This window comes from Oreochromis niloticus, linkage group LG19 (assembly GCF_001858045.2).
Source record: "Oreochromis niloticus isolate F11D_XX linkage group LG19, O_niloticus_UMD_NMBU, whole genome shotgun sequence".
Lineage (NCBI taxonomy): Eukaryota > Metazoa > Chordata > Actinopteri > Cichliformes > Cichlidae > Oreochromis > Oreochromis niloticus.
This window is the reverse complement of record NC_031983.2, coordinates 12,623,213-12,649,722: the sequence shown is the minus strand read 5'-3', so window position 1 is coordinate 12,649,722 and position 26,510 is coordinate 12,623,213. Positions and strand designations below refer to the sequence as shown.

Genomic DNA, 26,510 nt, shown 5'->3' with positions numbered 1-26,510 from the left:
CATGCTGACCTTGGGCAGACTGACTTCTCACATCTCAGCAGTCGAGGGAACAGAGAAAGCCTGCAACTATGGCCTGTTAGCAGTCCGCTCCACGAAACCCACCTCTGTCCAAATATTGACTTTTCTCACTCAGCACAGAGAAAAGTTGTGAATGAAACACTTGAAAGTGTCTTTAAAGGAGCTCTTTTAAAGAGGGAATTCATCTGCAGCTCAGCTGAAGAGGTTAAAAATCGAGATTATAGATAAAATCTGTGAATATCAGAAGCAGAGAAATAAGAAAACAGCACGACTTGAGCACAGCTTCCTCAGAGACATGCCTCTTGGTTTTAATGTCTGCATGTTTGGAGACATATTATACTTGTTATACATTTCAAAGTAGCCCTGATGTTTACTTACATTGAGCCTCGATGCAACAAAATTCATCCACTGTTGGGTTGAGCCTTTTTTCTTAGCTCCTGTTCCTCGCAAGCAAAAGGTTTGAACAGGAAGAGAGACGGGCTTCTGCGCTCAGTGTCACACCTTTGTGACTGAGATGATCATATTAAGCCACATTAAACATGTTGCTTCACATCATACAACATCATACAGAGCCAGGAGTTTAAAAAGCTCTCCAAGGGGATTACTTGTGGCTATTGTGACCTCAATATTTGTTTAATATAATAATCACCACTGTGAATGGAAACTTATGACAAGGTATAAGGAAAAGCATAGTAGGTCTACTTCAGTGTCCTGAGTGTTGAGCTGAGACACAGAGAGCGAGTTTCCCTTCCTGTGTTTACACTGTGAAACATATGGAACTGCAGACAGCAGCTCGAAGGCTGGTCAGTACTTTGCACTGTGCAGCTGCTTCAACCGCACACCTGCAGAAAAGCTGACTTGTCCCTTTTTTGTAATGTTTCAGACCGCAAAGACCGCATACAAATGTAATGTTTTATTTATGTTTCTCTTGGGCCCAAGTATACTCATTTTTTTTCAGGTGACTCAAAAAAAGGCAAAGTTTTAGATGCAGTCTCACACAGTGTATAGATGGGCGTTAACCTCGTACACCTAATGATAGATGTTCATAAGACACTTATGCAGCGCTAGTGGTCGACCTGCTAACCGCTTTGAGTCAGTTGCTATTTGGCCTGTGAAATTTTTTACACAGCTCATCTGCGGTTTCAGATCTGAAAATTTGACAAACTAGGAAATAAGTTAGATCTGTCTCATTAAGAGATCCTGTTCCAGTTTTTGCTGTGTGGGCTGACTGCATCGCAGTGGGGAAATAAATATGATAAACGTGATGTTGAGTGCAGTCAAATGATCTTCACATCAAAACTTGGGCTTTTTCTGTCCTATTAACTCACTCTTTTGGTTGTAGTTGTTTTTTCTGTGGAGCTACTGTACGAACACATGCAGCAAATCCTAGGCTGCTGCTTTCTTACTCCCTGATTTCCACTATATGAAGCAGACGCTTCCTTGGGTGGCTGTCGCAGGCGGTGGGGAGCTTAAAGGGTAAGGCAAGGTTATAAGATGAGTTATAAAGGCGCACAGACAGAGCGCAGATGTGCGTGTGTGTGAGCTTCTGAGAAGTGTGTGAAGATTTCTCGGATTGCCTTTCATTAAAATTGAACGTGTTGTTTGTCTGCTGATGGGGCCTCTGAGGAAAGAGGGACGGCATCTTGCAAAGCAGACATGCTGTCATCAGCAGATAGTAGCTGGCAGGAACAATGGGGCTGGGTCTCTGTCTTGTCTGTCAGTCACTCCTGCATGCAATCATCCAGGAATGTGTTTCTTCTTCAGACAGAGGAGACAGAGGTGGAAACTGCTACGATAAAACAGGCCTGTTAGCTGGACCCACTTTTGCTGGCGTTGTCGATCACTCCCCGCTGTCTCACATGGGCACGTAAAGTGTTCGTGTTCTCACTACCTCACTGTGTTTTGGGTTTTGTTTCTCTTCTGAAGACATAAAGGTTCTTTTGTCAATTACCAGCTGTTTTAAATTAAGCAAAAAAAACCCACTTCTTTATTTTGTCCTTATATAATGTCACTTTTTTCAGTCTGAAACCAGATTTGAAGTAAATTTTAGTTTAGAGCCGGTCACCTACTAATATGAAGGTTGGTGATCTGCATGCCAAATATCCTTGTGCAAGATAGTAATCCCAATTAGCTTTCCGATGCATCCATCGGAGCATGAGTGTGTGTCAGTGTTGGATAGAAAGCACTTGCATTGGAAAAGCATAGAAAAAAGTGCTTGTATGAATGAGTGTGAATGAGTCAAGTTGTTTTAAAAAAAATTCTTTGAGTGCTCCGTTCGAGTATGAATGATATCTGTCCACTGTTTTTTTTTTTTTTTTTTTTTTTTTTTTTTTTTTTTTCTCTCCTCTTAAAAAAATCCTTTAAATTCTTTTAATTTTTTTAAATTTAAACTTTAGTGGAGTGGAGTTGAGCATCCTCAGCATTATTCAGCTTTACGGTGTCTTCTTTCCTTCTGTCTCTGATATTATCTATCAGCTGTGGGCTCACGGGGATCAGTAACATGACATATAATAGCAATTCAGGAAATGTACAAACTTAAGTGAATGGATCACTCTGACAGTCACCGCCGTGACCCTGAGTTAGTCTGCGCAGATCGGCTGCAGCAGATGCTGCTTGGTTATAATCACCACGATGACGATGCTGATGTCTTGCCTTTAAGATGATTATCAGTGGAATTCAGTTTGGGTCTCTCCCCCTGTACAAGATGGGAGAAAAGTGCGCTTCTAGTTAGTTTACTGTGAACTGCTAACAGGGAGGAGAAAACTGCTGACATTGCAGAAATGTCACATAAATTTGGCTTGTGAAGCAGCTCCAGGCCGGGCGACGAGGCCTATTGTGTGTGTGGATTCAGCTCTGATCCTGGGCTGATGAAATATTACAACACCGCGGAGTTCCCCTCGCACTGTGAATACATTTCTGGGTTAGAACTGTTTTTTTTGAGCGGCTGCTTTAAACAAAGTCCTTACAAAATTTCGCACTGTGCTCAAATGTGGGCAGTGCATCGGAGTGCAAATGTGTGAAAGTGATTGATGGGTCATGTGAGAATGAGTCAGAGGAGTGCGTTTGCTGCGTTTGGTGGGTTTATTACCCTGCTGGCCTGTCAGACCACTCTGTGCTGATTGAAGGGGTCTGCCGAGGCATGATTCTGATTGATGGTGTGCTTTGCGCTTGAGCGGGGGACACCTTGTGTCTTTGGGAGGCGAGATGCCTGTTCCAATGTGCATGTAAGGCTTGGACTCGTCACTGATGTACGCACTGATTAGTGTTGTTATGAGAGAGGTCAACCAGAGGTTTAGAGGTAACAGTCTGTGAGAGCAAAGTATCGACAGCTGAGCAGCCAGAACATAAAAATTGGCTGTTTAATATTGTGCCACTGAAAATAGCTCTGACCCATCGGATCGCACTCCGGCACCAGGTCATTGACCCAGTGTGTGGGGAGGGAATCATGCACTCTTTGTTCTTTGAGCTTATCCTGGGCCAGTTTTGCAATTAGGTAGGGCACATTTTCTTCCAGCAGGAGGCATCTGTCATGGGGGAGTCCCACTAACCTGTTTGGGGAGCAGTTTTAGGAGGGGTGATACATGTCAAAGTAATATCCACAAGAATGAGAAGACTCTAGCACATTGCAGCACATGAGGCAGCATGTGAGTAGTGAAATGTATTCTGGGATAGTGCCGCATCCACCAGCACACCCAGTTTGCATATTGCACTGAAAACCTACTTAAAACGAGCTCTACTGGAACACAAACCTCCTTTACCTAAATAAAGTTGGACTCTTTTATTCATCACAGCTGTTATAACCTGCACAGGGAAATGAGGTCACATTGAAGTCAATGTTGTCTGAATGTCAGTGTTTCCCTGTGTAGTTTGCAGCAGTCGACAAATAACTTCTAACACAGAGGCTGTTAGCTGATACTAATGCAGATCACATAGCTGCCATCTGACTGCTCTGATACAGCATATGCACCAAAATCTTTAGTCACAAAACTAACAGATTGCTGTAAATCTGATCCATTTGGCTCGTCGTCCTCCATGAAAACATGCACTTTATTGCCAGAGAGTCCCGCTGAGTCAGAGTCAGAGTGCTCCATGACTACCGACCTCGTCTTGTGTCGTGTATTTTTTAATTTAACAAGTCATTCTTATCTCTTGTTATAGAACTCGCAGTTCAACTGAACTACAGCAGTGTGAGCTTGCACCTGACCGTTATCTCAGTACATGCAGCACACATTTTGCTCTTCTGTTTTCAAATTATGAATTAAACATACACAGATGATTTATTTTTTATTTTTATGCGCAAAACTCATCTGTAAAATTCTGCTACATGCGTTAGCTTCAGCAGCTCACCTCTGCTTGACACCTCGTCCTCCAAACCAAAACACACTCAACCTCAAATGATCAATAAGCAGATGAAAGGTTCAAGCATGTTTTTCTGAAATTGCTGGCTAGCTTAAATGAATTCAGCTATACGTGAGGCAGTTTTCATGACACCCTGAGAGTTACAGGGTAGTCAGACTGTGAAATTGCACAGCATATCGCCTCAAGCGCCAACCCCTCACTATGTCTGATATGTTTCGAGCCTGAAAATCATTAACTCCACCTTATGTTGAAGAGGGGATCAATGAGATCCTCCTGGAAGCCTTCTACGCTCTCACAGAAGCTCAGATACCAGCAGAAATGCTTTGAGTGCTTTTATGGCTTTCGTTCTTAGCACTTGGAGTAGACTTGATGTACAAAGGCAAGCCCCAGGTGAGATTAGCTCTACTAAAAAACCGCGCTCTGTGTTAAAAGTCTTTGTGTAGTTGAATTGGTTTGGCGGCGTATGCAGAGATGATACTCTTTGTAGGAAAGCTGTACTTTTCCTCAGTCCTTTTCCCGATTGAAGCTCAGTCAGCGCTACAGCTGCAGAGTCTGTCTGAGCCAGACAGAGCTAATGGGATAATGGCATATGTTACAGATGAGTCATTTAACGGTAGCTGAAGGAACTAAAACCACAGAACTGTAAGTCCCACTTATATGCAAAAGCTTCTTTTAATTTGCACAGTTCCTCTGGTTAAATACATCATATTTTATTTTTAGCACATGTTACTGTTACCAGACACTGCTGTCTGGAAGCTTAGTTGTATAAACACATATGTTCAGGGGGGGAAGGAGTTATATTTAGAAATTTGAAATATTAGCACTTTGCACATGCCTGTGTTTTCACAGCATGAAAAATGCCTGAACTGTATGTGGGAGAGATTTGGTCTTCTGTGAAACACCAAGTAGAGGTTGACAGTGCGGATAATATGCTGCTGTTTCAGGGGTCAAGGCTAGGTGAGTGTGACCCCGGGGTATTTTTCAGCTGAAATGAGCAGACTAAATGCATTTGTCAAAGGCAGGAGTGTGTTATGTGTCTTATTAGTTTAGTATTTGTGTTAACAGTTCTGCACATATTAAAAAAAAACTATTAAGAAGTTAATAAAGAGAGTAATGAAACAGGAAAATGCCCACCGGTGTCTGCTAATAAGGGAAGGTTAAATCATTCATCACTAAAAGTGAGTGAAGTTGATTGAGAGCTCTCCTGCTGGGGTAATCTTACTTTTTGCTTCATGATGGATGTGGGAAATAAACTTCCTGCTATGTTTCCATCCTCAGTCTGCTAATCTGCTGATCTGCTAACTAATTTTCTCATCTGCAAATTAGTGATTTGCATCAAAGTGCCAAAGTGCCTTAAGCTAGCATGCTTTCCAGTGATCAGGGGTAGACTGCTTTTGTTTCAAAGAGATTTCCTATTGTAAAAGACTCCTCGGCTCTACTAATATTGCCGACCTTGTGAATGGTAAGTTGTATCCCTTTGGTTTTCCGTCAAACCCACTCTTAGTTACAGGCCTAGAGACCAGTGGAGAGTCCACTGGCGGTCACCAGTTCCCCCACCCAGTTTGCGAGTGGTTGCTAACAGCTTCTGTGAAGCCGTTTGCTAAAGCTGCAGTCATATATTTTGAAAGTAAAAGTTTTGCCTTTTGTGCCTTCACTGCTGCTCGGCAAGTGGTTGGATAGTGTTTGCAGACTAGTTGGCAAGCAGCTGTGATATGCTAGAAAGCGCAAGGAGGTTTTTGGTGCTCTTTGCGTCCAATTTAACGTAGTCACAGCCTGCGTGACATAAGATGGCAATGACTAAAATCATCACCTGGCAGCTCCATAATAGTTGGTAGTTTCATGGTTTCTCTATCCATTTTTTATATACAGCTTTTTGAAGTTACACCGATTTTACATTCAAATAAGTGTAAATTTTATAGCTCATTAAACTCATTAAAATGCTGTTAAACTATAAAAGTTTCATCATTCTGTTCAAGACTGATCCCCCACACCCCATTAGTCTTTTTTCCCTCTTCCATGAGTGTAACTGTATCCCCTAACAGACTGACAGGGTCCCCCCTCTTTACCCTTATAGGTGGCCTCTGTGAGCCCGTACTGACAGAAGAGTGAAAGAAGACATTGTGAATGTTCTTGTCTTTTCTCTGAGCTCTGTGTTTTATTCTGTCTGTCCCTCAACCAGTGCCACTTAATTTATCTGTCACTTTCCCTTCAAAGTCTCTCATCGCTTCCTCTGTTCTTTTTGTGTTAGTGTGGGTGAGATGTGACCTCAGGGAAAACGACGTGCTGAGCAGTTATTCAGCATCTCGGAGCCTGGATATTAAAACGGCACCGATTTATGGATTTAATAAGTTTTGTCATCGCATCTTGTGTAATTGCAGAGTAGAAAAAGTGCGTGTGAAGTATGTGTGAGTACATTGCTGAATGGGAGTCATTGTCTATTTTTGTTTTCAGGGAGTTGAGGGGATCTGATGGGTGTCAGTAAGACGGGGAGCGGGGCAGAGAAAAGTGGCGCCAGCTTTACCCTGGTCAAGCGGACATACTTAATAAAGTCCCTAAAAACTCAATTTCCTAAAAACCCCCTCACCCCAAAAGATTCCTGCTGTCATCACCGACACAGTGGCGCATTGTGTCAGTGTGACTTTGAGCTTTTCTCTGTGAGACTGGCCTTAATGTATTGGAGGGAAGGTGTGTTCATGCATGTGTGTGTCTTACGTGTGTATATTCATTGCGGGAAAAATGCCCTTCTTGCAATGGACCTCAGTTACTCACTGCTCTTGCCCTACGAGCCGTTACAGTGATGAACACACACACACACTGACACACTGACTAATGAGGGAGCCCAGGTCTATTCTTGGCTTTACCTTGAATAATGCATTGCTTGGAGCCACATCGGTGGGTTAGAAACACACAAACTGTAGCGACCACACACAGGCGTGGATTGAGGATGTGGACTAAACCGAAACCACTCAACGCTTCATTACAATTCAGAGCAGAAGCACAATCTGGGATTGGGAGGTAACTATCTAACAGTACACATTTAACAAAGGTGGTACGTTGTGTTACTGCAGAAAGCATGGCTGCTTCCAAAACCTCAAAATCTGCACACAAATCTGAGAGATTCAGATCTACCTCACAGGAGAAAGCACCGTACAGACTGGTGTTTCTGTATTCTGTGCACACTGTTGCACTACATCCTACTGAGTTTACCTCTGGAAGAAGAGTAAAGACCTCATGCAGACTAAACATACGCCATCTTTTTCACGCCATAAATTTGCACTTAGTTGAACGTTGACTTCTTAATGGTCTCTTCTCCGTGTGTCTGTCCAGGCTCTGGATGTGGATCGCAGCGTACTGTACAAGATGAAGAAGTCTGTGAAAGCCATCTACACGTCTGGGCTAGGTGAGTCTTGACTACGCTCCATCACCATCTTCTTCGGCTGGTCCCTTTGGAGGTCACCACAGCAGATCGCCTGCCTCTTCTGCATTACTGAAAGAACAATGCTGCATGATTCAAATATTATGAACCATTGTAACATGCCAGCACTAAAGCAAAGAGTTAATTTGCCGTAAGACTGCATGCTTATTTCTTACCTTTTGAGTCTCCTTTAAGAGGAGACTCCTTGTTGGTGTGCAGTGAGCAGAATACTTCTATGTCTTTATTTAGTAAAAAAATATTTAAGAAGTTGGTTTGCTGGAAATACTTTTTTTTTCCTTTTACAGTTCGTTTGGTCTTTATTTTCTGTTTGATTTTAAAAGAAAGTGTATCCTCTGTCTTTGAGGGGGAGGCACGGGTTTTTGTTTTTGTCTTTTAAGCCCTGTGTATGTGTGTGTGTCATTACCATGCTCATTATGCCTGGCTGTGCCAGTGTTGGGTGTTTTTTAGCGTCTTTTGTTTGGCCTGCCTGACAGAACCCCGCTGAGAGGGAGAAATGGAGAGAGAGGGAGAGAGACCTCTGAACAATGTGCTGAGCACGTCTTTTTCAGAACAGTGTGAGCTCTGTTCAGGCCAGAGGGACAGCTGTCTGATCCAGACCCCCGGAAGGAACAGCTGGGGAGGGGCACTGGGGAGGGGCACAGCCCGTGTTTGTATGTGGCCGCTGAGGCATGGACACACATGTTCTCACGTCACTCTTAAACATGCATTTACATTTATAACGTCCAGCACTTTTCAGTCTCGTGTAATCTTACATGCAGGTGTAAGTGTAGGCATATAAGCTGCAAAATGTTGCCATAGACTCTTCATTTGAATCTTTTTACTGGGACGTTGCTGCATTTCAGACAGTTTTTATAGATGTTTGGAGTAGAAACATTGCTTTGTCTGTGGAAATACCACAGGGAATGCTCTTATTTATACTCATTTCAAGGGATGCTCGCATGAATGGAGGTCACCTTTTGTTATCAGCAATTATCAAGGAGAAGCAGCCCAGACACCAGTGTGTTTTGAGTATAACCAAGAGGATTTCAGTTTCATGTCTGTGTGATCCTCATGTGCCGAGTACATCGCACTTTTAAATGGAAACACAATAATGACAGTTATTTAGTATATTTTCCAAATACAGGCTACTAAATTAAAAGCCATGCCTTATAGTTTAAGTTTTATTGATCCATATTTCTGTAATAACGGTACATCGACTGAGTGTTGTGACAGGGGCAGTTTAAATTACTACCTGCCAGTTCACTTCAGCTGTTAGGGCTTTTTTTCTTGCTAACTCGCACTTGTTTTTATTATTAGGCGGCTGCAGACCTCCTCTGTTGTGGCTCAGTGTGCTCCCCGCCCAGCAGCTAAGTGTATACAGACATTTAGCTGCTATCTGGGGAATATAGTGGATTATGTTGCAGGTGAAGCCAGATAATTACCTTTTGGATTTGGTGGTGATCAAAACAAGAAAACCAGAAAAGTGACTATTATGTTTCTCAGGTGACCAACCTGTATTTCCTCATCAGACACACCTGTGTTCCAAATGAGGAAATGAGCATCGCCAGGTTGTTGTGTTATCCCGAAGTCTGACAGACCTTAGTTAATGTTTGTCCCTTCAGGGCCGCAGGCTAATGCCAAGGATTTAAAATATGAGCGATCTGCAGGCGTCTACAGAAAGCTTGGCTTGCTCACTAGTGGCTGCATATTTCGTAGCTGGACCATTGGCTCAAGTGGCTGCAAGGCAGCGTCGCCTTGTTTGTTTGATGGCGTGCCAAACTAACCCGCACATCAGTGTAATGTAAATGAGTTACATAGGGCCGTAAATAAACAATCCCTCGACTGCAGTTTAGGAGCAGTGTTTATGTGGGCGGCTTTGCCAACCCTTTTTACCTGCAGAAACAAGCTACATACACTCAAAAATGATCCTATGGTCTCTTTAAAACCAGCTGAGATTATTTAGTTTGTAAGTGGTTAATGACAGCATGCAACTTGTATATAAAGCCAAGCTCTAACATAAATATAGAGGGAAAAGCATCACTTGAGTTTTCTTAATGTTCTCCAGAGAAGGTGTTGTGGGTAAAGTGTGAGTAATGTGACACATAATAGGGAGCCTCAGCACCTGCTATGGCTGACTGACTCTTCCAAAGTCCTGCAAAGGTATTTTAGGCTAAGAAATAACGTATTGTAACGATGAGGAGAAAGAGGAGCTGGGTAAGCAGAGGGAATGTTGAAGGTTTAGAGACTGTATTGAGGTCAAATCAACGATTTTTAAGAATTAGCATCTCAGGGAAAATCTCAGAGGCTGAGCGTGCATGGTGAGTTTGTAATGTGGATAAAGAAAAAGATGGGAAAGGGAGCGAGAAAGAAGGAGTGCTTTTAAATGAGCAGGAGAACCCTGCAGAGACCTGTCAAGGTGTCAGCATGTGGGTTTTGATGAATAAACCAGCAGCAGCATCTCAGACCTCAGAAGGAGCAGGAGCCGATAGAGCAGAGCTGCTCGGACAGGCTTGTCAGAGCTGCTGAACAGAGAATAACTGGAGGGGGATGATGTACCTGTAGCCGGGAAGGACAGTTAGTTGCTGAATATAATGCAGAACTCAGACCACGCTGCATCAGAGAAACACTGAAGTTGATCATGTGTCTGCAGGTAGCAGAGAAAATGAGATTCTCCATAAACTTTTAACACAATTACCCTGAATTAATGTCTGAGATAAATGGCCCGAGGAGAAACTAAAACGAATGCAGAGAGGACTCAAAAAAACAGAGCTCTTGCTACTTGTGTAAAGCAGTTTCTTAGATTTTAGTAAATACAATTTAGAAAATACAATGTTGTCTTTGCAAGACTGGAATGCGAAGGTTTTCAGGTGGAGTTGGAGTTTGCAGCTGGTTAAGTTGCTGGGCACATAATTGATATTTAATTATTTATGTTTATATATAAATATGTATATTAATATTAAAATAAATTATTTCCATGTGCATTGGCTTGCACAGAAATGTAGCTTTAACTCCCCCAGTTTCTGTTTTCATTCTAAGCTAACTGGATTTGTACCATAGCACATGTTCTCACTCACTGTCATCTCACTTACTGTCCTTGTTCCAAGAATTTGCAAAAAACATATTCTAGCAAAACATCAAACTTGAACTTTAAGGAAAGTTCTCTTTCTCCTTTGATTGTCTCTCATGCCTCTGCGACTCCTTGTCTCTGTCCCATGGGACTAATAGTCACGCTTCCTTTTCTCCGTGCTTGTTGTCATTTTGCTCAGCGTTGTTTTCATTGAGTCCTTAGAGAGATCTGGAATTGATCGGAGGTCACCGGCGCATTGTGTCGCCGAGCGTCAGCTGACCCGGACTTACGAAGCTGTGTGGGAGAGACGGAGAGAGGAAGCTGCTATCTGGTGATTAAACCCTGCATGTGTGGGAGAGAAATGGAAGAGGCTGCAAAACAAGCCTTTGGGATGTAAGATAATCCTCAGCAGACGCCTGGAAAGCTGTACGTGTGTGTGTTTGTAAGTTTAGGAGGAAAGATACAGCGATGAATGCCACAGGCGTGAGCAGGCTTCTGTCTCGCAGTGAATGCAACTTTATCATTTCCTGAGGTTGAGCAACAGGAATCCTTTTCTCTCCCTTTGACACATAATACGCCATTTACTTTCAAGCCGACTTCTTAAGCCTTTTTTTCCTGAATTTAAGCCCATTTTGTATTTCTCATGCTGATTTTAAGAAGATGAAAGTACTGACTATACAGAGGAGAGGGGACCATCTATCCTTTTATTTTCCTTATCTTTATACATTGTTGATACAATATACACTTAGCAGTCAATTTATTAGGTTCAAACTGTTTATTAATGATCTACTGCAAATAACACAAAAAAGCTTGTTTCAGAGATACCAGGAGAAGCTAAATAAAGATGACTTATTATGAACTGTGACTCATGCAAAGCTACACTAGTAGAAACTAAGACTAAAAATATGGACTACAAAAAAGCACAGCATTCCCCACATTGAGTTTTTTGCAGAAGGGTAAGGGTTTATGTCAAAGTGGGCTGGATTGTGATTATTTGCATATAGCCTGAGGAATCACTAAGAACTCGCAATCGGCCTGACAGCTCTTCACTACTTGTAGTTCATTTAGTATTTTCTTACTTCTGTATACCCTGTAACCTCTCGTCAGAGCCTGAGTTGGCGTCTTTTAGATCTGCAACAATTGGAGGTAAAATCGGCTTATATAATGCAACAATCAATGAATCTTTTAAGCTCTAATCATATAAAATCCCAATTCCCCATTTTCTGTTGTTGCATTTCTTTAAGTGAGGCCCTGAACACCAGTGTTATTTCATGGAAATGTTTACTCAGTGTCTACACATCTGCAGGTAAACGAGGAATTAGCAGGTCGTGTTTGCAGTGTAAACGACAGGAAAATGTCGCTCCTGTCCTTTGTTGGTTTTTTCCTGCCACGTAAACTCACTCAGCGTGTCACACGCCCTCTGCTCCGTACTACGGGGCTGCATGCGCAACGTGTTTGGGTCATGTTACAACAAATACACATGTAGTCACTAAGCTGCCCTGGAGGGGTTTGTGCTGTTTGTCAGCTTTGAATAGGGCTCTCATGTGCCACTTCAAAAACAACAACAGGACCCCGCCCTGTTGGCTCGAAACCTGGCTGAGCTAAACAGCAGGAGCGGATTTGGAAAGTGGGCTGTGGATGTGTGGCAGTGGTGGGTTTCTGACACATGACAGTCATTGAAGTTTACTACATCTTTGTGTGGTACATCTCACTGCAGGTCTTTGTTATGTAAAAGAGGATTTGGTGCTTTTGGATTTTTATTTATTTATTTTTTGGAGGAAGAGTTGATCACTTTATCGAAACACGAGATTGTTTTTTTTTCCCATTAATTTATTTTTGTAGGTCTTTTATTTCTGCACTTACCACAGACAAAGGGGGAAAAGTCTCATTATAACACATACTCGCCAGGCTTCTCATTTTGCCACTTCCCTTGTGAGTCTCACAGCAGCTTTCTTATCATCGACCTCTGTTATTGCGTCAGATGATATTTTGTGGCTTAAATTAGATTTGTCTCGTGAGCATGCCTGCAGGTAGTGACTCAGGCTTTCAGCTCTTCCCTTTTAATAACCTGATGGATATGTCAGCAGCCAAGATGTGAGCTTATCTAGTTACCTGGAACATCTGTGCAGTTGCTCGTTTTGTGTGTGTGTGTGTGTGTGTGTGTGTGTGTGTGTGTGTGTGTGTTTTACCTCTTAAAAGCTGAGTCATGATGTGGTTGCAGGTGTCTTTTGGCATGCATCCTCACAATTTCAGACCCCCCCCACCCTTTTTTTGTCTTTCAGTTGTTCCTACTTACACCCCCTTCCTTCCACCTCTGTTGCGTTTCTCTGCAAGTTGTCGTCATAGCAACAGTCCCCTGGTGCTCCATCCCTCGCTCCACGGCTGTCCCAGTGGCATTGGTTGTTATCAGCAGCCTAGTGTGGCATGAAGTGCATTAAGTGGAATCACCTAGGCCTAACCTTGTGGTACATTAAACCGATTTTAGACGCACTCTGAGATTTTTGGACAGCAGGTTGCATTAGATGAGGGAGGCCTTTTGTTTGTGTCTTGCGGATTACGTTGAAAACCGGATGGCAAGCTTGAAACGATGATCTGCGTGGTGTTGTCACGATATCCAGGAAAACACTCAATAACCTTTTTCGATAACACGAGGAAGAGTTTGACCCCAGATTTAACAAAATAATTTAAGATTATCATTAGAGGTTTCATTCATTTTACAGATTATGAGCATTTTTTTACAAAACCTAATAATAAACGAAGGGTATAATAAACAACACAATACCTAAAGTCACAATCACTTAAGTTAGAAGAGCATAAAAGTTGAACTTCGGATAAATTGTTGGGGTTAACATTTCTGATAACTGGTTAATTATTCAGTGGTATTGAAATGGGAATTTTCCTGACCTCGTTTAATTTAATATCAATGTTTATTCTCTATTAATATTTGAGTATTGATACATTTTTTTTTGAGTATTCATTCCTTCTTTTTTTTTTTTGTTGTTGTTGTTGTTGTTGTTTTTGACAACCCTAGTGAGGATTTGAGTAAATAAAGAAAACTTGAGATTGAACTGGTGGGGAAACAGCCCAATCAGTTGTGATCAGTGCTGCCACAGGGGCGCTAGGATATTGGCTGAGTGTTTTCCTCAGGGGAAAAAAAGTGCACATAGTGGATATTTCCTGGTGGCAATCGCGTGCTTTTGGCCGGCTGTGAACAGCGAGCAGGAATTGGCGGTTAGCTGATTACTAACTGTCAGGATTTGCATACATACATCCCAGGTCTGCACAAGCACACTGGCAACAAAATATAGATAAGATTGGCAAAATATTATATAAAGACCTTGCCTAGATGACAGCTAAAGTATATGTAACGCATTTAAAAGGGACCAGTTGTCCTTTTGTCCTATTTTCTGTCATTTATTGTTACAATAAGCATTCATCAGTCAATTTTAGTGTCAAAATAGGGAAGAACGATAAAAGAAACTGCTGATCTACTGCAGTTTCCCCACCCAACATTGTTCAGTCTATAGCATGAAGACAATGAAGGCAAAATCAAGTCCATCGATGCCATCGAGTGAAAAGGACGGTATTGTAGGAACAGGAAAGATGGCAGGCGGGGAGAAGATAAGAGTTCATTGCTACAGATGTAAGCAAATACTGAAAAATAACCCTCAGATAGGGACCAGTTGTCAAAAATGTGAGCGAAAGCACAAACACACGCTTGGCCTTATAATATTATTATTGCATATCATTTGAACATTTGCGCTGTCTCTGTGTATCATTCTGTTTAGGCTAATTATCTCATCTTTTATATTTGTACGACCTATAAAATATGAGTAAGCCCAGTGGGTGTACCTATAGACACACTGTAGCCTACCAAGAAAACTCACTTCTCTGGATAGAGTCCGACCAGTTTATCAGGCAGCATATATTAGCCATTTGTCCATCTATTGGTATCGCCAGTTATATCAGTCGTTAAAGGGAAATTTTTAAAAATTGAAGAAGAGACAGGAGAAACACCCTTCAACCATGTTATGAGTGTGGATGTTGAGTAGTTTGTCCACCAGAGGGCACTCAAACACGTTCAATGTTAGCATTGAATGTGTTTGTAATACCACGAACACGTAAACATGTTATTATAGCACATAACAAATATTAACTCCTGTATTGTTGGACTCTATAATTCACCATAGCCTCGTTGGTCTGTCCCATCTTTTTTTTTTTTTTTTTTTTTTAATAAATGATTGCAATTATAACTTGACTGAAACATTTTATCAACATGTAGGGTTCATTTTTAAAATGTATAGTTTGTGCGAACGCTGTGGCCGGGGGTGAGTATCTCTTTTGGTCCGTCCCTGCTGACCACCTTGTACTATAGACATGTGAGCAAAACCGTGTAATGGAAGGAAACTGGATTGTTTTACACTGAAAGACTATCACCATGCATTATTAATACTTATTGATTGACTTTTAACTTGTTAGGATCAGAGAGAAAAAGACTTTGGTTAATCTGTGTGTGTATATATGTGTGTTTTCCAGCACATGTAGAAAATGAGGAGCAGTACACTCAGGCCCTGGAGAAGTTTGGAGAAAACTGTGTGTACAGAGACGATCCTGATCTGGGCTCGGCTTTCCTCAAGTTCTCCGTCTTCACCAAGGAGCTCACAGCGCTTTTCAAAAACCTTGTGAGTTTACACTGTGTGTGTATGTGGCTGTATGTGTGGGTGGGTAAAGTCCTTTGGGACAAAGAAAAATTTTCATGCTGTCCTTAATTGTGTTTATTCCACCGTGTGTGTGTTCTCTAACACACACTGAGCACACACCAAGTCCAGCTTGAACTTAAAGCCCTGAGGACGTAGCCCTAGTTTTTCCATCAAGACATCCGAAGAGCCAGTGCAACACCAAATATCTCCTGGATCTAATACTGCCTGATCTGTTAAGCCCAGGTCTTGTATGAAAGCCAACGCTTTATTAAAAAAATTTGACTCCATCTTCTGAGGTCTGTCGCTCCCCTCGCACACTTTATCAGCTCATACCGAGAACAGGAGCTTTAGATTTTGTGTTGGTGTGATCTCAGCGTCTTATATTAAAGAAATATGAGCTTCTGCCTGACCTGGATGTGAAGATGTAATCTCCAATAGCTTAAGAAAGCACTGGGTTCCTAGATTGCATGTAGGGGCTGGCCTTTATAGCAGCTTGGAAACAGCCGAGTTAAAGGCAGAATTTGTGTCTTTAACAAGTTTGAAATTTGATTAAAAATGAAAATGATACCAAGGGTGGTGGAATTTTTGGGCCCAAGACACTATGCTATGTGTAATTAACTCTGTACAAAAACAACTCTATGCATACATATTTACGTTGTCCCTGACTCTTGAGGCATTTGATGGCATTTGAATTTGAGGTTCTTTTGGTGTTTATAATCATCAGATGTGCACACCAAGTCATGTTAACATGAAAACAGACACCTGGTACCACTGTGTCTGGTTTGAATCTACTGTATACTAAAAAGTAACCAGGACACTTACTAACCTCACCCGGCATCTGGCACTTATTTGAGGCAGGTTTGTGTTGAGGGCAGGCCTTTTGCACTAGAAGTGTTAAGCCTTCACTCGATGTTTTCTGGATTATCTTGACAGTTCAATTCACTTTTGTTTAGATGCCACCGATTCACAATAACAGTCACTTTGTATGGTAAGATCTTACAGTGTTAGAGAGAATCTCCTACAGTTGAACAAATATAATCAATTCAGGTCTCAAGCACACAAATCTAGAGCTAAGTCCGTGACTCTCGTGGCAAGCATGGTTTCCAGGAAAAAAATCTGCATTCCTGGACTGGTTGGCAAGTGGTTGATGTAGCTGGGTATTAGCAAGTATAATTGGTCCCAAAGAACGTGCCGCAATAAAAACCTCCCTGTGATTGCTTTGGTTGCTAGCAGACTGTAGTGATCGCCTATAGTTTGCATGTACATGGACTTTTCTGCAAACACTCACCATTTACTCTCCGAGAAGCAGTGAAATTTGAAAAAAATGCAACACCAACCACAAATCGAGAGCGTTCTCCTTCAGAGTAAAAGATTTATCTCACTGCTGCAACCAGAACATTTTAAACTTTTATTTTGAAGGAGAACAGTATTTGCTTCATGTTTGCATGACATTTTTTGCAAGTATCTGGAGACTTCTGTGCAAACTACTGACGACTGCAGCAACCTGCTAGCAACCAAAGCTATCATAAGTAGGTTTTTGGTGCAGCATTAAAATGTTTTCCTTGTCACCAGAGGCTGCCAGATGGTCACCAGCACGTATCTAAGCCTGTGTGACTGAGGCCTTATCTTCATTAAGATGCTACATACTGCAGGCTTAAAGAATAACTTAAAAAGAATGACCTGATTCAGCTGATTTCCAACCTTCCTTGACTGAGAAACCATCCATACCACTGCTTTTATTGTAAAACATGACCAGTTGTGTGTATATATGCTGTCGCAGTAGATGTTTACACATATTTATTTTTAGTGTTTAGTGACTGTTTCCACTGAACCTGTGTGATGTCTTCTGTGTTACAGCGTGTCTGCTAGTTGCTTCTTTATTTGCGCAGCATTAGCCTTTAACATTATTATTTACTTAAGATGAAGAGCTGGATATTTCCTTTTTTATGTCCACTGCAAGGAGACGCAACACACAGGACACTGCTGAAAGAATTACGTCTCAGTGACGATTGATGCCCGTGACTTTCAGTCTCCTGCTGTCTCAAAATCTCTGATGTAACCTTTCGACTCTTATTTGTGTCTCTCTTCAACTTCCTCCAGTTCCAAAACATGAACAACATCATCACCTTTCCTCTGGACAGCCTGCTGAAAGGAGACCTGAAGGGTGTCAAAGGGGTAAGGCAACTAAACAGCAAGTCTTTGTGTTACTCTCCATGTGCTATGTTTTATACAGGAGGAAATATTAAAGCCATTATTCTTGGACGATGCCCTGAAGTACCTCTTATTCTGCGAAGGAACGAGAAATAGTGTCAGTCCACATGATAGTGGACTGACACTAAGGGTTGTTTTTGCACAAATTTCAATGTAAATGTCAGCTGATGAGCATATTCATCTTGCAGTTGTTTAATCCGTCAAAGAAACCAGATCGCAGAGTGAAAACAGCTCACTAGAAGTACAGAGAGACCTTCTGAGTGGTTCAAAGCTGCTGGACGATTATTACCCTCCTTTAGGTGCTGCAGTCTAGCTATCAAGGTTAATAACACGCTGCTTTGATCTCAGACCACGTTCCTGTTCCCAAAAAAGTAAAAGTGGAGCTGGCAACAGAGAGAGAGAGAGAGAGAGCTGGTGGATGAAGCAGTTCCTGGAATATACCTGTCTGCAGCAGAGTTAATTCATCAAACTGCAGAATAAAAAAATCAGAGTTTGCCTCTGACTGAATGAATATTAACATGATGTCTTTGTGTAGTTATGCAAAACTAAAAGGGATGGAGTCCACAATCTCTCAGCTTCAGTGATTATTTAAAACAGACCTGTTTAAATTTCCTTACATCTGTCCTTAATTGCTGCTACAATGGTGCAGGTTCATATTAAAATGGCCATAAGGTCAGCAAGCGTGCAAATAACAACACCAGTGAGAGCAGATATTCTTAATAAGGTTCTCTCAGGAGCACAGCTACTTACAAACATGCTATTTATATGCTTTGTTTGCAAGGGGAGGCCAATCAGATACTTGACTTAAAGGGAGAAGGGCACTAGCTAATAATGTATTGACTTTTTTCAGATCGAGGCTGAACAAGGCCCAGGAAATAAATAAAGATTATTTTGAACCATGAATTATGCAAAGCTACTTTTTAGAGGCCGTGAATAGAAATGCGGAGATTTGTGTTACTGTGCATGTGTTTGCAGGATCTAATGCAGTGGTTCTCTCGCTTTTTCTGATGTAAGATCTAAAAACAAAACCATATTCATTTGCTTGGCTGGTTCAATCTATAACTGTGTGTTTTTTGTTTAGCTTGGAGAAGCAAAACAGTTTTCTGCCCATCATGGTCCGTTTGATTCATTTTGCAGTCCTTTCAGGTATATAGGAGTATATAGGTATCCCTTTATTTCAAAAAACAGTCTATTGGCACTCTATAATATATTTTACATACATGGTACCATGTATGTATATTGTGGCACTTTCCTTTTAGAATAATAAATATGTTCTCCTGTACAGTCATTTTTTTTTTTTTTTTTTTAACTCTTCTTCTTGAAAGCCTACTAGGAGTAAACATTGAAGCTCTTCTCTGAACTTAGTGCTTTCTGTGACATTTCAAGCCTGTTTATAGAGCAAATTAACTGGGTGTGCATCAGAAGTTAGCTGGGGTGGTCTCTGCCTGTGCAGCTATGCTTGGAAAAACCTGGAAACTATTTTAATGGTCCTTAAACGGAGTCTTTATTGATATTTTACGAGGTGTCAAAACAATGTCGTCTTTATCTGGGGAAGAGCTAAACAACCGTGAAATGCCACCAAAACAAAAGCAGTAAATTAAGGGGGGAATAAAAGATCGTAATTCAGTATTTTGGCAGGTTTTTAGTGCTACTGTTGGAGACAGCAGTAAGCAAGGGAGGGGTGACACAGACTCGCAGCAAGGAAATGTTTAATGCCTGCAAACACGCTTTGGTCTGAAATAAAAGTGTGTTGAGGTTTAATAGACAGGCCTGTGCCTTGTATATTAATGCAGTCTGCTAGACAGTCATGTGTGTCCACCAATCAGACTAAACCCAGACAGACACTCATCAACAGTCTCTGCCAATCTTTAATGCAATCAGACTGTCCACAGTGGTCTGTGACCTTTCACTCTCTAGGCACATGATTAGATTTGGTTTCCACTGAGGTATGATGTAGTTAAGTCAGCTCTAATGAGGGTGGTTGCCATGGAGAAGCCAGTTGTCCCCATGACCCCTGGCCACTTTGTGCTGTCTGGCCCCTGAACTGCCCCTTTTTTCCCTTTTTTTTCCCCCTTTTTTTTTTGGTTCTTTTGCATTCTTTCCTCAAGTGTTGTCTTTTTGGCTTCAATCTCCTTTTCTGTTCTGTGACTTCCTGCCTTTGTCCTCTCGTCTCTGTTTTAACTCTGCTGATATCTCTGCCTCTCTCTCTCAAAACTCCCCCCCCCGACTTTGGCAGCCAGTTGTATCCGTAATGCTTGCCCACTTATTGCTCATTAGCCCTCGGATGATTCTCATTACCCCAGTGGCAAAGGACTAATGAGCTGCTGGTTATTTTATACTTCAGGGCACACTCACATTTACACGCACTTATATAAATGTCACCAGTGATGTAGTCACTAAACCTGGAAGTTAGGCTTCTACAAAAAGAGAGAGAAAAGGTCACAGAGATGTACAGTAATGTTTACCTGTTGCTCACCTTCACAGCCCAGAGGCTTTCCCTCGTCTCTTCCTTATTGTCATTCATTATTCTGCTCCACCACTACCACGGGAAGTACCTGTTAGGAGAGCGGGTGGGGGTGAGGGGAGTAGGAAGAAGTCCAGACATGCACGACGGGCTGTTTACACTACAGGGAGAGGAACGACTAAAGTATAATATATTAATTGGCTGATGTGGATGTCATTAAAGAGTAATGTATTTAAAAGATCAAAGGAGCTTACGAGGAGGAATGTGTTGCAGTGCGGATGGGAATTATGTACTTCACCAGTCACAAGCAGGAACAAGATTTACACATTTGTACGCTCATTTTCAACAAGTTGTGGTGTTTTTGGAACAGATATGCAACAATTTTACAAGCAAATCAAAGTCAACTCGAATAAATGTTGATGACGGAAACCCGAGTTCAGTTTTATTAATGTAGCTTCGAAAGCAGACCGTGCGTGAGGTAATAAAAGGAACTTGTGCTGATTTCCCTGTTTTTGTTCTTTGACTTTAAGAGAATGGCTTTGCATGATTTAGGGTTCAAAATAATCCTTTTTTATTTTATACCAGTCCTGAATAAGACATCTGAGCTCACCTACTGTTTTAGCACCTTAAGCCCATCTTACCCATAAGTCCCCCCCTTTTTCTTTTTTTTTTAATAGGTAGGATTAACCCTAACTTCTGCCAGTAACTCTTTACTCAGCATTTAAGGCTAAATGTATATCTTGATCAGATCATTTCTCAAAAATTTACACACAAAAGAGGGCAACTAACAATAACACCTCCACAAATGAGAAGTATGAAACGTATTTATGTGTGCCTATGCCAAGAGGCACACATATTACTATTCCTCGGATTTATTATTATTATTATTATTATTATTATTATTATTATTATTCTCCAGTTTCCGCCTGAAATTTTGCAGCGAATCTCGCCTCGCAGTTTTGAGACAAGCTTCATATATGTTACCTCATTTTGTGCGGCCGGATCTGGAATGGTGTGCTATGACTTTTGGTGTTTATGAATTTTATAGTTTTTTAAATATTAATATTTTAGTGAAAATTTTCCCGCGCTCCTCTGCCAAACAGTTTTGACATTAGGGTTACATATGTTAGATCATTTTGTGCGGCTGGAGCTGGACTATTATGTTATGACTTTTGGTGTTTATAACTTTTATAGTTTTTTTAATATTAATATTTTAGTGCAAATTTAGGCCAATTCATCTTTTGGCGCCAAATAAACAGACTTCATTTGTGGTGTGTTGGCTCTCTCTAGTGGTATGCCGGGAGTGGTACAGCCTGTGTACCCTTATTTGGATTACCGTAATGATGACAATTTCAACGGTGCGCACAGCGTCGCTGCTTTCAGGAGCCCTTGGAATTTTTAAGGTTGCGCAAATCATTCAAAAGTTACGGTAATGCTTGGTGGGAAACTCAATATCCCACAATTCATAGCACGCCTCTACAGAGTGAACAATGGCGGCCACCACTTCGTTTTATATGTCTTTTATTCGTGTTTCTAGGTCACAAAATAAGCTTTTAAGATATTTTCAGGCGAGAATGTAGGTGTGTAAACTTCAAATATCTGCTTGTTTTATCAAGACATCCCATATTTAGCGACAGTGCTCTGACTACGTCGGTCCTGCCTGACAGCTAGCCGGCTACCTAGCTGGCTACCTAGCTAGCTGCCGCACTTGGCTGCAAATGGATAGCGAGGGGACTCTCTCTGTCGTTTCACCTCCCTGGTCTCTCGCAAATGCTCGCATAGAATCGGAGTTACAGCTGGATGTGGAAAAAATAACTGAGTTGTTTGGTGGTGGAGCTACAACAGAGGGCAGCTACCCACCGGTGTGTGACAGAAAGGACATGCCGCCAACGAGACATATGAGGCCGGGCAGGCGATTGCTAACGCGGTGGTCAATCATGGATCAGGGAAAGCGAAGGCAGGAGCGTGAGGTGAACTGAATTTCAGGTAAGAAGTTATGAACTGCACTCTATTTGGGTCAGATATAAACCGAGTTTAGGTGTAGTTTATTTAGCAGCAGTTCTCTTATGTGTTGCTGATAGCTGGCTAGCTAGCTAGCGCCGCTAGCATAGTTAGCTCGCGCCGCTAGCAACCCTTCGTGAAAAAGCACCCAGGCTTGGCTTATATTGAGGCGGGTGAAACTCGTGTCAGCACCCGGTCGCTCTCTATTTGGGTCAGATATAAACCGAGTTTAGGTGTAGTTTATTTAGCAGCAGTTCTCTTATGTGTTGCTGATAGCCGGCTAGCTAGCTAGCGCCGCTAGCATAGTTAGCTCGCGCCGCTAGCAACCCTTCGTGAAAAAGCACCCAGGCTTGGCTTATATTGAGGCGGGTGAAACTCGTGTCAGCACCCGGTCGCTCTCTATTTGGGTCAGATATAAACCGAGTTTAGGTGTAATTTATTTTCGTTGACCTTTTACAATCGTAATGCCACGGGAGTTTATATACAGCTGTGTGCGTACTAAGTTACTGACGTTGGACTTTATTTTATTCATTAGGGTTAGTTCATAGAGTTGCCGTGCCGTACAAACGGAATCGTCCCACATTCAGAGAAAACATTATGATTTATTCTGTCGTTACGAAGCCTCCCCTGTCATTCTCTCGCGTGTTGAAACGTCAATCATGAAACTGATCAATGATCGGCTGTTCGCTCTTATTTATCGCGCTAAACAACAGCAGCACGTTTAAGCTTGATCAGCTGTTGTTAGAATTCTTTTGATTTTAATTTCTAGTATCAGCTGATGTTTGCTGGAGCATGAAGATGAAATCAGGAGATGTCCTTACTGAATCATCAGAGCTGAACTGGTGATGGAGAAACAGGTTTACACTTTAGGTGACATGAATGAGTTGAAGGGAAGTTATGAGTTGTTTCTGAGAGACAAAGACCAAGCTCCTTTTTTGTGTAGCTGACAGCTGGTAACTGTGCAGGGCGGATCTAGCAAAGCTTTTGGGGGGGGGGGGGGAAGCTAGGGCATTAACAGAGAAAGGTGGACACAAAGATATACTTTTCTTTCTTACTCTCATATAAAATATTTAGCTTTTATTAAATAGTTATCTGAATCTCACAACCAAAGTTTGTATAATAATACACAGGATTGGCTGTAGACCATTGTTCATAATTCAGAACACTGTGTAAAAATAACAAAAAACAAAAAGTGAATGCATGTGTGAAAAGTGGTCTATAATGTAATGCTTCAAAGTGTGTTCATGCAAACATTGTCGGGTCTGCCGTGGTACAATGGGACTTCTGCTCATGAACCTGTGTGCACAGCGTCTGCAAATCGGCGCTGTACAAAGTAACTTCATCTTTACACAAAACTGTAAGCTGTCATCTGTGAAGCGTGAGCGGTGTTTGTTTTTACCATAGTTCATGGTGGAGAATGGCTGCTCTTCTGAGTTTTGCTCTCTGTAGCCGTATGAATGGCAAACTACAGTGATTAGCAGCGGCATAGGCACACATAAAATTTCTTCTGAAATTTTCGCTTTCTAGTTTGAAATGTACTTCCCTCTTGCCGTTCAGTGCAGATCAAAAATGCAGTTTGGTCTCTTAAAATTCTCCACGTTCAACGCTTCGGTGTGGCAGCTTCAGTAGTTACCAGCCTTTACATTTGATTTAATTCAAGATTTAATGGCTTTCTGGTGACCGGTGCTCACAGAGACCCTGTTAATATTCTGCCAGTGCTGTCTTCAGCAATGAGTGCAATGAACTCACTCTGCGAGAGGCAGCAGCTAATGGCTCTGGGATTAGAGGGCTAACTCTTAACAACCTGTCACTGCTGTTACTCGATTAAAAACCCCTACCATCTTATCACAAAGGGGAATCAAGATTTCATGTGTAAAAGTCCATTTTAAGGCAATGAGTCACCCTTCTTCTCTTCGTATTTTGCTAGGAAAATGTGAAATGCATTTATGACCATCTTTATTCTTCAACACAGCCTGAAGTCTCTCAGGCTTTTTGTCATTTCTTTATGTAATCTTCAGGAATAGTTCTCCAAGCTTCTTCAGTGACATTTTGCTCTGTTTTTTGTCAAGATAATCCAACACTGCTTCAATAATGTTGAGCTAGTCATTATGTCTTTACTGTATTGCAGTGTGCTTGAGATCATCGTGATGGTGAAAAATGAATGTGTTAGTGCTGCCAGTGAGAGGATTTCCAGATGGTAGTCCATGGTGGATTCAAAACTGATGGCAATTTTCTGTGTTCATAATTTCATCAGTTTTCACAGGATTCCCAGCACCAGTGGCTAAAATGCACCTCAAACCATGACAGAGTGACACAGTGTTTTACAGATGGTTGTAGAAGTTTTGGTATACCTCAGCATTTTCTCCCTGTTTCCCTTCTTTAAGAATGAGTAGATGGACTCCTGGGTCAGATGCATCTCTCGGGTCCTTTGCCAGATGTCTGATGGATTTCTTTTTTTCTAGTTCTTAAGGAACCGTTTCTGCTGCTGGTGTTTTTTAAGTATTATTTTATACCTGCCCTCAACTTTTTGTCCTCAACTTGTCCAGTTCCCTCAGATTTTTTACAGACACAATGCACACCTTGCAGAGATATACCAAATTTTCAGTTAACAGCTCTTTGGTAATCACAAAAATACTCTTTTATGTCTGTCAAACTGTGTTATTTTTGGCATAGATTTAGCTATAGAGATGGGTTGATAGTAACAAAGTGATAAACATTGAGTCATCCTGTGCCTTTTTTATGCTTGAATGAATCATAAGTCAGTGTTATGCAGCATTTAAAAAAAAAAAAAACAAAAAAAACCATTCCTCTGAAAAAGGTCAGGTACAAGGACTGGACTGAATGAAAAAGCAGCCAATATCCAAAGAAAAACCTTGAAAGGTTTCAGAAAGCACAGAGAACTATTGATCAAGACCACTTTGAAAAAAATTACAGGAGTAGAAGAAAGTCTGGCTCCTATGAAGAAATTAGTGGTGGCTAAAGAGGTTTTGCACAGTAATGAAATTTTTCACTGAAATGTTCTTTGCTCACGATTAAGCCCTTCCACTGTAGTACCAACAAGAACGCCGCTGTGAGGGTCAGTGGAAAGCCCAGTAGTGTTATTGCTGAAGATGGACACACTCCCACTCAGGAGAAATTAGAAAGTGTTGATTTTACCAGTCTGTTCTGCTGATACTGAATTGTGAGAATGGATGCCTGCATGACATCATGCCTGCCGTCTACCCGCTCATCGCATGCTTATGGAGAGGCCTCTAACACACCGTGAATCATATCAACTTATCAGTATTCACCCCCAGTGACTAAGGGGTGCAGGATCTAGTGTATGTGTGTTTGGAGCATTGGGAGGGGGGAGGCTAGTGTGGACTAATGCATTTGGATTGAGGGATGCGAGTCCAGCTGTGTCCCCCCTCATTGTGTTTCAGTGGATCGTGAACACCCAAAACCGCCCACGCATGTTAGCTGTTGGAGGTTTTTAGATGAGAGCTGATCTGTGTTTGCTGATCTCATTAGTTTGCAAACCAAATACTCTGCAGCATTAGTGCTTTTAAAAATGACAGAGGCAGACATTTTAAAACAGCACAAGGGAGTAGATTAACGTGCCAGTGGACCTCCGCTGTAGTAACCCTTTCGTAGCACCGCGTCACATGTAACAAAGGCTCAGTCATTATTCTGGTGGCTTCGCATCAATTCAACTCCAAGCATTTTTATTTTTTTTGCAAGTCATCCCTCTGTTTCTCCCTACTTTCCTGCCTCTCTGAAACTTTCTGTAAAAAATTTAAAAAGAAAAGGTAGGTCAGTAGACAGTTCTACAAAGGTTTAAAGTTAAGAGCCTCCACATCATTGATACATTTGAGTTACACCTTATTACATCCCTTTTTTTCCCTCCACTCTTGCCTGATCATATCTAAGATCCCGCTGTGACAATCAGGTGTCTTTTTGCTCCTCACACTTTCTTCCGTTGGCTAAAGAATATTTAGAGAGAATCTGTTAAATGATGACAGTAACATTTCATTTGTTTCTCTTCCTGATAGGCCCCCAAAACATGCTTCTTTTTTTTTTTTGTCCATCTTTGGCTGTGACGATAGGATTATGGGATGCCAGCCAATGCAGATGCTACGTAGTTCTTTGTCTTTTGTGCCCTCTGTCTTCTTTGCAGCAGGCGATAAGCTAACACACAAAAAAGATCCCAAACACAAGCAAGAGTAATCCACAGTACTGTTTTTTTTCACGTTTTTGACAGCTGCAGCATGCAGTGATTCTGCCAGGGTGTACATA

The 26,510-nt window shown here is 41.6% G+C and overlaps 1 protein-coding gene across 5 annotated transcripts in view; it reads left to right on the top strand.

Moving 5' to 3' along the window:
• asap2a (ArfGAP with SH3 domain, ankyrin repeat and PH domain 2a) overlaps positions 1 to 26,510 on the top strand; it is a 60,912-nt gene that overhangs the window by 9,101 nt on the left and 25,301 nt on the right. For all 5 annotated transcript variants that reach the window (XM_005477086.4, XM_025900777.1, XM_025900776.1 and 2 more), the window contains exons 2-4: positions 7,705 to 7,777; positions 15,396 to 15,541; positions 17,660 to 17,734. In XM_005477086.4, the coding sequence (XP_005477143.1) occupies positions 7,705 to 7,777; positions 15,396 to 15,541; positions 17,660 to 17,734 (294 nt within the window). The remainder of the gene's footprint in view (positions 1 to 7,704; positions 7,778 to 15,395; positions 15,542 to 17,659; positions 17,735 to 26,510) is intronic.